Source organism: Alligator mississippiensis, chromosome 1 (genome assembly GCF_030867095.1).
Source record: "Alligator mississippiensis isolate rAllMis1 chromosome 1, rAllMis1, whole genome shotgun sequence".
NCBI lineage: Eukaryota > Metazoa > Chordata > Crocodylia > Alligatoridae > Alligator > Alligator mississippiensis.
Window position 1 is genome coordinate 207,392,978 of NC_081824.1, and position 13,181 is coordinate 207,406,158.

A 13,181-nucleotide genomic window follows, 5' to 3' on the forward strand; every position below is an offset into this window, starting at 1 on the left:
CAGCTAATGCAAAAGATTCTCTTGTCAGAGACCATGTTACCAATTTCTCATTAATCTTTCTTTTCTTGTACCCTTGTGACAAGGTATTTAGCAGAATTTACAGATTTATTGGAATCTGAGATGGCTATGCCATGAGCGCTTCTGCTATAGCCTCAAACTCTCGACCTCTGTGCTTCCAGCTGCTCACTCCAGTGTCCACACCACTGGAGTGGGGTTTCTCATTAATGAATTTATGGAAGACTAAGCAGAGATAAGGTCCTTTAATAACTCACTAACGTCATATCTGAGGGGAGAATCATTTCCTTTAGTAAGGACAAAGTAACTGAAGGAAAGCAAATCAAAATACACAAAATACAGGCAAGAAAAAGTGTTTCTTTTAAGCTGGATCAGGTTATAAAGTATTTCCTTTAAGGCTCCTAGCAGACATTCAGAAAAAGGTGCAATGGAAGCTGAACTGTGACCCCAACAATCATGCCTCCTGCCATGCTACACATACATGGCAGGAGACATGACTTGGGATCTGATCTCCAATCCCACATAATACCATACTGCTAGTGTCTCTCCAGCTGAGAGATCTAGTCAGCTGACTGGGGCTCTGAGGTGTGGCAACACATGGAGGCTTTGGGACTGGCCACACATGCAAAAATTATGACGCGATGGGAACTATCCACAAAGTTATTACACATTTTTAAGCAATAACTCTGTGGCTTATTTTCTGTTTTACTGTGCCATTAACTGAATGAATGTGTGTCCAGGTTACCACTTAAGACACGATTAACTGGATAATCACATGTTAAGTGTAACATCTGCCAGGGGCTTTAGAGACATACACCCTTTGGTAGTTTCTTAATGAGAATACACTAAGAGTTTTTAGCATCGTTTTTCAGTGGAAGCATTGCCTGTAGGTCCAAAAGAAGACCATTCAGCTTTTTTTCTATCTGCTTCTTTCCTTCCACAAATCAAAACAATTCATAATAACAATCTACTACTATCATAACAACCCTAAAGACCTAATGCTTATGTTATTTTTTCTCCACAAAATAGTCCTTTTTTTCTTCTGGGATGTGCTTGGAGACAGTAGTCACTTGCTGCAGACAATCTAAGTAGAAACGGGACACCCTTTCTAGGTGAAAGACACAGCTGAGAAACTTGCGAGAAATTAGAATGAGTGATCTAGTAGGACTGGTCTGTTAGAGATAACAACTATAGATCCAGTCCTATTAATTAATCTACTAAATTTTGTGCCTTCACTTACCATAAACATTATACCAAAGTATTTGTCTTCTATGCCAAATGGAGAAGAGCACTCTTGCTTCTCAAATTTTACAACTTGAATAATGGAAACAATTAACAGCAATGACCCTATCTATTATCTTCTTTAAAAAAATCAGTTCAACTTTTAAATTTCCTTAAAAGTATCCAAATATTACTCACCTTTGTAACTTTTTTATTTAAGTCTGTGGAGCAAGCTTTAAGACCAAAACCCAGAATGAGGGGTTTTAAGGTTTAAGAACATTCTTAAGGGGGATAACTAGAATACCACATTTTAGTTCCCCTGTGATCTAAAACTACTGAAATACTAAACTTACTAAAAAGGTAAGAATTATAATACAAGTGTACACTGATGCTTATATATACTCAATACCACAGTAGTGAAATGAATCTGTTAAATAATCAATAAATGCAACTTGTTAATATGAGTAGGAACGGCATCAAACTAATTGGTTGCCACTGAATTTTTCATGATTTAAATTATTAATGAGCAACAATAGAAACAAGTATATGGTGCACAAAATAGGCCACATGCAACCTAATCGCTAAGACAAAATGGCTTGGTCAAGGTTAACAGATTATCTGACAAAATCTGATCTTCCCACACCTCAGCATACATCAGTCTCTCTCAATCTTTAGAATCAGTAGTGATCCAGATAATTTTTATTGCTTATCTCTATCCATAATTTTTCAAATTCCCTATTATACTGTCACCAAAACTATCAAGGGAATTAAGGAGGAGCAGTTCAGCGGCACACAATCTTTATATAGCAGCTAAGGGATGTTAGTGTGGACACAGTATGAAGAGACACTCTCAAGAATGGAAGAAATCACATGTGGATGAAAAAAACACAGTGGGAAGGAAATAAATTGGGGGAAAAGGTGTCATCTGCATTTCTGAGATACTGCAGAGTTAATGTTTTTATTCAGATTCACAGAAATGCTAAAAAGGAAAAAATATCTAACACTCCTGGGCTCTAGATCAGCAGTTTTCAACCTGTGGTCTATGTCTACAGGGTCTGTGAAAAATGACTGTGATCAATCAAAAGTATGTAAATACACAGTTACATTCAAAGAAATTCAAAGAACCTCCATTCAAAAAAATTTTAGGGGTCTGCAAATGGAAAAAGGTTGAAAACCACTGCTCTAGATCAGACAAAATTGAAGTCCATGAATTTTGTCACTATCTTAAGGGGTGCACAATCAAGATCTCTTAACATCACTTTAAAACAATTATATCAGATTTGAACTTTTATAGGCACCTTTGAGGCTTTACCCACCTCTGAAAGATGTTTAACCAAACAATCTCAAACTAAAAACACCTTCATTTTTTTTTGCAAGTACTCACTACTGCTCTTTTTGGTCCCCAGCATCTGGCCATCTTCAAGAGAGTTTGAGCCCACTGACGAACTATCTTGACTGTCTTGATGGGGTAGCTGAAGAAATCCTTCACTGGATTCTGAACGGGTTGGTGTAAGAGTCAGAGACTTCAGACGCTCTCGATTAACATCTTTTTTAGATTTTATCAACTTCCGCATTTTTAGAGTAATCCAGTTTCCCCTCCTAATATAAAAAAAATTAAATCCATTACTGAATTTATAATGCATTACTTTAATCCTTATACACTGTATAATTAAATAATATTTGCATGTGTATTTAACTACAGGATAAGGGTGTTGCTCCCACTGAAGTCGAGGACAGTCTCATGATCCAGTTTGAATGGAAACAGAGCCAGGTCTTTAGCAAATTAAAATTTGTGTTTATACTCCTTTTCATAATATATTTGGCAGTACCTTCTTGGTGGAGATGGCTCATAAAATTTATATTGATCCATGATCTTTTCTTCTAATTTCTCCTTTTGCCGCCTCAACTCATTTAACTTGTCACTGTAAACAGAAATGAACCACAATTGATATTTCAAGAGTATGATTATATATCTGTATGCTTATATTATGTTGCATATTCTTTTACATTTTTTTATTACTTAAAAGCAGATTCTCTTTCAGGTGGGGAATAAACAGGAGCAGCATGTAAACTGCTAAGAAACAAGAGTTTCTAAATCATAAAGGAGGAAGAAAGGTAAAACAGAATTTATATATATAAAAAAAGTAATGGCTAAATAAAAAGATTTTTAAATCTTTTATGGGCCATCCAATAGATTTTAATATGGTTTCATATTGCACCTTATTCACACTGTGTCCATAAATGGATATAATAAATGAGTGTTTTAAAAACAGTGGGGTGAAAATATTGTAACTGCGTGCTGTAATGTTGTGGCAGGAAATGTATGAAACAAGCATTTTTTGTGATATTTTTTATTGGACCAACTGTATGGCTAGGAGAGAGGTTAGACATAGGGTGGCCATTGGTCCTGTCTTATATCAGACTGTCCTGTTTTTATTTAAACCGCTGTCCTGCCTGTCTCTAAATAAGGAACAGACTGCAAAAAGTCCTGGTTTTCACTTAACTGGTAGAAATACATGTCAACCAAAAGACAAGCTTTTCTCACGTCTGAGGAAGTCTGATATAATTCTAAGAAAGGGCAGGTTGTGCCCAAATGCTTGTTGTCTAACCTCTCTCCCAACAGTACAGTTGGTCCGATAAAAGATACCAGAAAAAAAAAACCTTGGCTGTTTTCATGGGAAGATCCAAAATCACAGTGATGGGGGTGCTGCCATGCCCACTTTGGCTGTATGGCGCATGCACAGTGAAGAGAGGTCTTAGTTCTTAGCGCATGCGCCACACAGCCAAAGGGGGAAAGGTCACAATCCCTCGTGATCCTGGATGCCAGTGATCTCAGAACTCAATGGCATGTCAGCCTGGAGTCTGCATGGAGCCCCTGTTTTCAGCTCTGGAGCCTGCTACTGTCTGCTCTTCCCCTTCCTTCTCCCCCATCATCCCCAAATTCAGCAGCAGGGGAAAAGAGGGTCTGAGCAGCAGCAGTGCACAGTCCCCAAGGTTCTGTGAAAGTAGGGGCTGAGTTGTCACTACTTATTCTGCTGCTCATCTTTCTCCTGCTACGGAATACAAGAAAGGGTGAAAGAGAAAGAGGAATAGCAAAGAGCAGCAGGCTCTGGAGCTGAAAACAAGGACTTCGGGGGGAGTCTGTGCTGCAAGCTCATGGAACTCACAGCACATGCAGAGCTTCACATCACTGACACATCGGTGAGTGATGCACAATCAAAGCAAGGCGCAACTACACTGCTGCATGCCTCATTGCCACACCCCTGGCTGTTTTAGTAATGCACATTTCCTTTAGAGGGCCTCTGAGGCCATCTACATGATAAACTTACCATGTTCCAGAACACTATCCTCAAGAACACTGTGCAGGCTGGAATTAGGATAGCTATATCCACATAGCACCAGAGGCAGGTTAATTGGTACCATCACTCAGTGGCAGCTGGCTCACTTGAGGTGCAGCTCCTGGGTCCAACTCACGGCGATTCACAGAAATCACCATGAGTTAGTCCGACCCTCCCAACAGAAGTTAGCTGTTATATTGGGAGGGTGGAGGATCAGTTCCAATTTAGAGGTGATCCAGGGAGACAGGCTGTGTCTATCCCTGGCTCCATTCCCCCACCCCCAGCTCCACTGCTGTCTCTGAATGGGCAGGGGGAGAAGGCAAGGGAGGGAGGTCATTTTGGGGCTTTATCAGCCCTGTTGGAGTGAGGGGACAGGTAGATTGGAGCCCCCCACAAAGGTGATGGGCTCCAATCCACTGCCCACCCACTTCAGAAGGGCTGAGAAAACTCCAGAAGGGACCTCCCACCCCTGTTTTCTCCCCTTCCCTTACAGAGACAGAAGCTTGGGATGGGCTCTGCTGTAGCCAGAGCAGACAGAAATTAATGCAGTCGTTCCAGTAGGGAGCAGCTTCATTTGAGCCCTCATGCAATGAGGGTTAATTTCTTATGCAATTGGAGGGCTCTGCAGCTGTGCTCTTCTGTCTGGGCATGGCTTCAGCTTTCAAAGGGCTGATCACAGAACAAATATAATTTCTGTCTGTACTTTCGAAGCAGTGCACGGAAATGGCGAAGACTGCTTCTGGTTCAGGGAGCAGCCTGCTTAACATGATTGAGGAGATTTTTTTAGAACACAATAAATGTACCCTGTAAACATGGCCAAAAAGAAGCAAAAATTTTCTGCTGGAAAAAAGCAACAAAAATATCAAAAGACCCTAGAATCTGATTGAATCATAGAAAGTAGGGCTTGAAGGACCTCAGGAGGTTGTCTAGTCTAATCCCTTGCTCAAGGCAGGATCATCGCTGTCTATACCATTCCAGATAGATGTTTGTCTTACATGGTCCTAAAAATTTCCAAAGATGGGGATTCTATAGCCTCTCTAGGAAATCTTTTCCAATGTTTAACCTTCATAGTGAGACAACACTTCCTAATATACAACCTAAATTTCCCATGCTGCAGTTTAAGAACTCGTCTAGTCCTGTGCAGCCACAGACAATAGTCTATACCCATCCTCTTTAAAACAATCCTTCAAGTATTTGAGGGATTCCCAAAACTTTTCTCAGTCTTCTTGTTTTCAGACTAAATACTCCCAGTTCTTCCATCCTTTTCTTACAAGTCATGTTTCTAATAATTTTTTGTTGCTCTCTGCTGGATTCTTTTTAAACTGAAGTGGAAGGATGAACCAATACTATTAATTAGGCGTTTATACCATAAATAAATATTGTTATGCTATTTTTTTTAGTTTTAAAAAAAACTTTACAAATTTTTCAGATATAACTCAATTTCTTTAGCTATGTTTTATGTAAAGAAAAGTTAGGGAAATAGGTTATTCCTGTACCAAATAAAAATGTAGAAGGTGGGTTTCTTTAATTTGCATCTATATTAACCCAACTGTAGTTGTCACAGTGTTGAACAGCAGTTTTCTAATTATTGGTACCCACATGTACTGTCTTTGTTCAACGTGGAAAAGATCCTTGCTTTCCATATTCTGCTCCAGTAACGTCCTATTCTGTAGCATTAGTGTCTGAATTTGATCCAGCAGGTGTCTATTTTCTTCCTCCAGGTTTCCTTTAAGCTGGCTAAGCAACTGTTAAAATATATAAAACAGCACTTAAGTATAAAACTTAGCATACCACCTAATTTTCTGGAGTTATCTAGAAAACATTATCAGAATTTACAAAGAATTTAATGAGCCAGACACACTAGACAGAAAAATAAAAATCACTTGATCAATGCGTGCCATGATAAAAAAAGTTCAATTGATATGCTAGGTAGATGGGCTAGTTAATTTAACTAGCATATCCATTTTAATAGAGAAGAAAATATAACAGTGGGAGTATAGGCTATTTCTGCCCCAATTTTTTGACTATTGTCTATGGTGCATATAATACAGTACAAACACACAAACAGTTTTCCTTCATTTTTATTTAAGTTTAAGCTCATTACGTCATTGCACCAAAACACTGGAGCCAAGGCAAAGTAAGTTACTTGTAGGGAAACTGAAGAAACTTTAAAGTTGTCTCTGTAACAAGGAATTCTGAAATTCCTTCTTTCTGCAGAGTCTCTTAAGAAAACAAAACAAAACAAAAAACCACCACTCAGTTGGAACTGGTATCCCTTGCCAGGCATACAACTTGCTAGATCAATCATAGTGAGGATGAAGACATTTTGGGGTTCTACGATAATGCTCAGTTTCTATTGGAGCTGCTTCTACAGAACCACTCCAGCACCTGAGTCTTGCTGCACAACACACTGGTCTTCAGTCTGAGCAGCTCTGGTTTCTTTGGTTCCTGACCCTGCTTTTGACTTGTTACTGGAGTTCGGCTTTGGATTCTCCCTGCGGACCTGACTCCTGGGCTCCTGACCCTGGTTTGGCTTGCTCTTGGACTCTGCCCTGCGGATTACCCTTCAAAGGCTTCTGATTTCTGACTCTTGACCCTGGCTTAGCATTTGGTCCCCAACTTGTGGCTTCCAAGCCCTATCCCTGCAACTAACCAGTTCCACACCTGGCTCTATCGACTAGACTGGCTGGCATGGTATACAGTGACAATTCTTTCATTTTCCTACAGCAAGTTTCCCAGTCTTCCCTGATGATGTCCAAAAGAGAAATACAGGGAACAGCAAGTTTTGTTTCTGTTTTGACTGGAAAGGTTAGCTTCCATGCCTCCTTTCTCTGGGAGGTGGTCATTTCCTTCCCCCTCATGGTATCAGCAAGTCTGGGGCTTCAAGAAACTTTTCCTGAATGTCTATTTTGTAGTTCTGCTCTTGAAACTGAGAGTTCCCATTTCCTGGGAAAATGTGTCAATGCACAGGGAAGAGAAGGTGGAGACTTTTGAGGTTCTTTCTGGTTTTTGCCTTGTGTTTTCTGACCTTTTTATCTTTTTCAATTTATTTTTTGATATTAAGTAACTAATTTCCATTGCTATCAGATAATCTTTCTTCTTATTTAGAACCATTTGCAACTAAGCTCACAACGCAGTGTAGGGGATGGGAAACAGCTTGTTGCCCCTGTATGATTACCACCTTCAGGTACGGAATTGGGTAATACTGGAGGGTAAATTCCTAGCAAGTACCCATACTTTTCTTTTGTGAATGTGCGTCACCTAAATGGGCTAGACTCCTAGCCATAGACTCACCTGATCATGTATGCATCTGAGACACCTCAGAGCTTTCTCCTTTTTTAAATTGACCAGAGAAGTGTTAGATGATTTTTTTGGAATAAATACTAAATAATTTCTGTTTGGCAAGGAGGGTCCGGAATGCTCAATCCCTTTCTTTGTAGATTTTCTGGAGGAAACTTATTTGGTGTACAGCAAGTGACATGCTCCCAAACTGCCCCTTGGAATTTGATCCTCTGCAGTCAGAATAAGGATCCATATACTTTAAAAAAGTAAAAACAGTTCTGCAGTTCTTGAATTACACTAGGTTGTAAACGTTCATAGCAACCATTTTTCAGAGGCATATAATTTTGTCAAATAAGGGTGGATTTTCACAGGGGATATCAAACAGTTCATCTTTGCCACTAAAATGATGACATTTCTGACAAATTTCCAAGTGTGTATTCCAAAGCAAAGACACAGTAAAGCAGCTCACAAAAACAGCTGTAAGAATGTACATAATGGGAATAACAAAGCATTTTAGCTGATCTTAGTTTAAGAAACAGCTGATGCATTTTGATTGAGATTTTCCAAAAAAATCTGAGACTGAGGCAACAGCCTGGCCTGGAAAATTAGAAGCAAAGAAGTTGAAAATTTGACAAGATCTGAGAGTATAAAAATGAGACTATAAGTGCTGGACAGTTGTGACTATAGGTCAAAGTATTAGCAGCACCCAAGATATAAAACTGCACCATTCAAACAACAATACCAAACAGCAGCACCATGAAAAAGCTGGGTTCATTATTCTTCTTTGGCAATGTTTGTCTGCCAAGCAGATATAATAGTAAAATAAAAAGGCATGTACATTGCATAAAATTATCTGAATTTAAAATGCTACAGTAACCAAAGTATTATCAGAAGACAGTAAAACTCTTAATTACCTCACACTGATTATTCAGTTTTGTAGATGTAATATCTAGTTGTTGGTACTGTTCTTTCAGTTTAGAAAATTCAGCTTCTAGCCGTGTTTGTTCTAATTTGGAATTGTTCAACAAGCTTTTCAAATTCTTATGGTCAGTTTGAAGAATTTCATTGTCTCTCAGAAGTTGACTGTATGTGTGATTGAGTCTGTAATTAAAAGAGGCACAGAAGAACATATGTAGATGAAGTAATATGCATTTATTACCACAATCCTCTTTAAAGTTTACACCTTCCATAATTCCATGTTATTTTTAAGACTGCTGATGAACATTTTTGGGGAAACTAGTGTATATATTAATTCATAGACTCTTATGACCAGTCAATTTAAAACAAAATATTCTAACCTTTGAAAATTTAGTTTTCATTGAGAAATGGGAAACATTATTTCTCAGAAATAATACAATTATATACTTTAAATTATGGGCAGTCTCCTTTTTTTCTTTTTAAAAATAAATATCTTTCATATATTAGCTTTCTTAAAAATACCTGGGAAAAAAACAAGTGCTGCTAGAAGTTTCTATAGTTAAATTAGAAAATGATTTTTGTTAATAGGGTATATTTGGGATCCAATTCTTATATTAAGATAAAAGAGAATCAAAACAAAACAGCTTGTAAAGAAGTCAGCTAGACCAAGAGATTTGTTAACCATGACATATGACTGTCATGAACTTAAAGGGTTCATGAGGCATCCTGTGTGGTTTTTTGAAGTTGTTTTACTGATATGCCATATGTAGTTTCTACAGATAAACAGTATGAAGCTGTGTTCAGCCTTATTCTTGTATCTGTAAGAATTGTGGTATTTCATATAAACGTAATTTTGATACAACTTTATATTATAGGCAAGAATGTTTTTAGTGGGGCAGTGATTAACTTAAGTGTTCCTCCTCTATTCATACTTGGAAGAGGCAACAGCTGAGAATTAGATTCTGACAGGAACGTGTTTACTCAGGAATAGCCCTCATTGTGTAGACAATGAAAACTTCATATTTTAAAAAGATAAACTGTAACGTAACTAGAACCTGGGAATAGAAAGAGCATTTCCCACTTGGGGACAATCATATGAGAGACAGTATATTTGATTAATATTCTTCATGTCTGAAAGGATACACATTCTCCTGCTAATTAGATCAGGAAAAAACGTTTAAGTCTAGTAAGCACCTTCTCCCTTAGGGGGAAGCAAGAAGTTATATGCATAGTGCAGGCTCCCCAAAATTCCAATGGGTGACATTGTAAATGGCCAAATAAAAAGGTATATGTAAGTCCTGCCTTGAAAGCAGGGGGTGGGGTCGCTAATCTTCCTGGGTACAAAGAAGTGTTGGTTGTAGTCGTGTTGGTCTCTAAGGACATAGGCAGACAAGATTCTTTGGGTAATTGTGACATCTTTTATTAGACCAACTCAATAGTTTTCCAACTGTTGAGTTGGTCTAATAAAAAATAAAATATTTACCCTGGGTACAAGGAAGGCTGTTGGCCCTCAGTAAAGGAAGCTGACAGGAGATGTAGGGGCTGTTTTCTAACTTGTTGATTTGAGTAGGAAATGCATTCTTGGATTTAAGTTGCAGGGTAAGAACAGGTTATTGGTCTGACTTTCTTCACACATTTATTCTTATGCCTTGTCTGTATGTGGTTACTGATTTCTTATGGTTGTTCTTTTTTTAATAATAAACCTTTTCTAACCCACTTGTCCGTGATAACTGTGATTCCAGAGCATTTGACCATACCAGTAAGCCTTTTCTAAGGAATTATATTTTCTGATCATATGACTGGACAAGGGTATAATTCTTATAGCTGACAAAATTCCCTCTGGTAACAGCTGGCAACAACTGGGTGAGACTGGTAAGACTGAGGTGACATAAAGACAAGGAGTTGGCCTCTGGCACATCTCAGCTGCTTCTCAGTGGTCAAGCAGCAGACAGCAGGGAAGGGTTTGGGGCAGAAGGCAACTCTAAAGGTGTGAGAGCACCCCAGGAATGTGTCTTAGAAGCATATGTACCCACATCCACGGTCAGGGTGCATGCACAATGGCATCAAGTTCTTTAGTCAATGACCCACTTTTTTGTAAAAAAAAAAAAAAAAAAAGCTGACTAAAGTTAAGCTTCTATATTATATTTAGACTTCCACCTGACTTTTTCAACAATCATAAGCACCTAGAAGCCTCCTATAAGCAAACATACTGAGAATCTAATATTGTGTCTAAAGTGTGACATACAATGAATGATTCTGTTAACCCACTCTTGGGTACTGACTTCAAAGTATATTACATTTGTTTAAACAATAGACTATTCCTGTGAAAATGTAGATGTTTTATTTAATATATTATTTAAACATTGATAAAGTCAGAATTTTGCCATACCTATCATTTTCATCACGAAGTGTTTTGTATTCTGCTGCTACCTTTTCATGTTTTTCATTTTGCTGCAACATTTTCTCTTGTTCTGCCTTGAGCACTTTTTCCAGTTCTTCTAATTGCACTTTTTGTTTCAGCAACTGATTGTACCTGCAAACAAAGTTAACATAAAGGCTTTGTTTGTATCTCCTAGAATTAATATGATTAAGAATTCAAATGTCATGGTCTTTTTTATCCCCAAGATATAAGATCTATTTTAATTATTGCAATTATACAAAGGAGTTTTCACATTATTAAGAACAATGGATTTTGAACTTCACACATGAGGCATTAACATACTAGATTACCTATCTTCTAGGTCCTTATGCTCCACCTCAAGATTTTTGTGTGCAGACTTGAGGCTTCCATGTTTGGCAATTAGAGATTCATATTCAGAAGCCTGACGTTCATGAAGATGTTCCAGTTTTTCATGATCTTTAACAAGTGAATCATACAGTGATTTCAGATCCTCCCGTTCCTTGAGAATGGATTCATTTTCATTTTCTAAAGCAGACTGCTGGATCAACAATTGTGCATTCTGATTCATAAGAGATGTACTTTGGGAATTAAGGGTAGAATTTTCAACCTGTAGTTATAAACAGATATTAGATATGGGTAGAAGAATAAAGTTCATTTGAATTTATTATTGCTGATAATGAAAGTAGGGAAGAGTATATTGTCATGAGTCGTAGGCTGCAAAAGACCTTCTAGGTCTTCTAGTTTATTACTCCTAATGAAGGACTGCAAGCTAATTATTTTCTTGGTGCATTTCATAAAATCATAGAAAATTAGGGTTGGAAGGGACTTCAGGTGGTCATCTAGTTCAACTCCCGAGTAAAATTTAATTTAGTTGTAAATATTTCTGTGACCTCACAAATGTCATTTTGCTAATTATTCCATTACCTAACAGCTTTCAAAGGGACTAGATTTTGCTAATAATAAATTTAAATGGAACATTTTACTTTAAAACTTTACAAACTGGTCTACATCTTCAGGGCCACAATTAAAGAAAGCACTTATGTATACACTTGCATCACATTAGTCTCCATTGAGAAAAATACCAAAGCATATGGGTAACTTGAAAGTTCTACTTATATGCTTTCCAGAAGCGGCAGCAACGGGGGGAGGGGAGGAGCAGCCCTCCTCCCTCCAGGACCCAGGCCCAATCCTGCCCCCCCCCCAACCTCCCCTCCACCATGTTGGCCCTGAGCCCGCTCCTTCTATCCCCCCCCCCCCCCCCACTGTATTCACCAGGGCCTGCTGCTCCACCCCCCAGCCACCACATCAGGCCGACTTCTTTCCACCTCCGGGCCTGCTCCTCCCCCACATCCCCCCCTGTGTTGGGCCCGAGCCCACTCCTCCCCTCCCCCCGCTGCCATGGCAGGGAAGTGGGGAGCGGGGCCAGACCCTAAGTGGCAGGAGGGAAGCAGGGAACAAGCCCGGACTGGAGAGTGGACACAGAATCCGTTGTCCCCCCCCGCACTGTCATTCTTGACAGGCAGTTGGCTAGTTTATTATAATTTTCCATGTACAGAATCTAATTATTGGCAGGTCATCTTAAATTTGTTCCTTCCTGTGGCAGAGCACCTTTGGGGTGCTCGCCACATGGCAGGGGCTGCAGTAGGTTGGGGCAAAGCCAGCAGGGAAGGCAGCCAAGTGAAGCCCCCGGATGTCATTTTAAAGGGGGAAGGTGTTTGGTGGAGCACCTTTGGGGTGCTCGCCACTTGAGGGCTCTCACAGGCTCTGAGGGGAGCTTGCTTTGGCGGAGCAGCAGGGGAAACTTCCCTCAGGTACCATTTTATGGCGGAAGGTGTGTGGCAGGGCACTGTGGGTACCTGCCACTTCAAGACTGGAGCCAAGCAGCCAGCAGGTGCTTGATTGTGGTGGCCATTTTAGATCTCTGGCTGCCCATATAAACAGATCAGTTCCCTACTGGCAGGCAGCAACACTGCCTAGCTGCAAGGCTGGTTGGAGCATCTTGGAGG

General features: G+C 39.3%; 1 protein-coding gene across 9 annotated transcripts in view; it reads right to left on the reverse strand.

Annotated features, from left to right (window-relative positions):
- Nucleotides 1–13,181, reverse strand: part of CCDC88A (coiled-coil domain containing 88A) — a 196,003-nt gene that overhangs the window by 23,124 nt on the left and 159,698 nt on the right. For all 9 annotated transcript variants that reach the window (XM_019500730.2, XM_019500729.2, XM_006274434.3 and 6 more), the window contains exons 20-25: nt 11,505–11,782; nt 11,164–11,307; nt 8,771–8,957; nt 6,174–6,319; nt 3,066–3,158; nt 2,621–2,835 (exon numbers count right to left, since the gene is read on the reverse strand). In XM_019500730.2, coding sequence (XP_019356275.2) covers nt 2,621–2,835; nt 3,066–3,158; nt 6,174–6,319; nt 8,771–8,957; nt 11,164–11,307; nt 11,505–11,782 — 1,063 coding nt within the window. The remainder of the gene's footprint in view (nt 1–2,620; nt 2,836–3,065; nt 3,159–6,173; nt 6,320–8,770; nt 8,958–11,163; nt 11,308–11,504; nt 11,783–13,181) is intronic.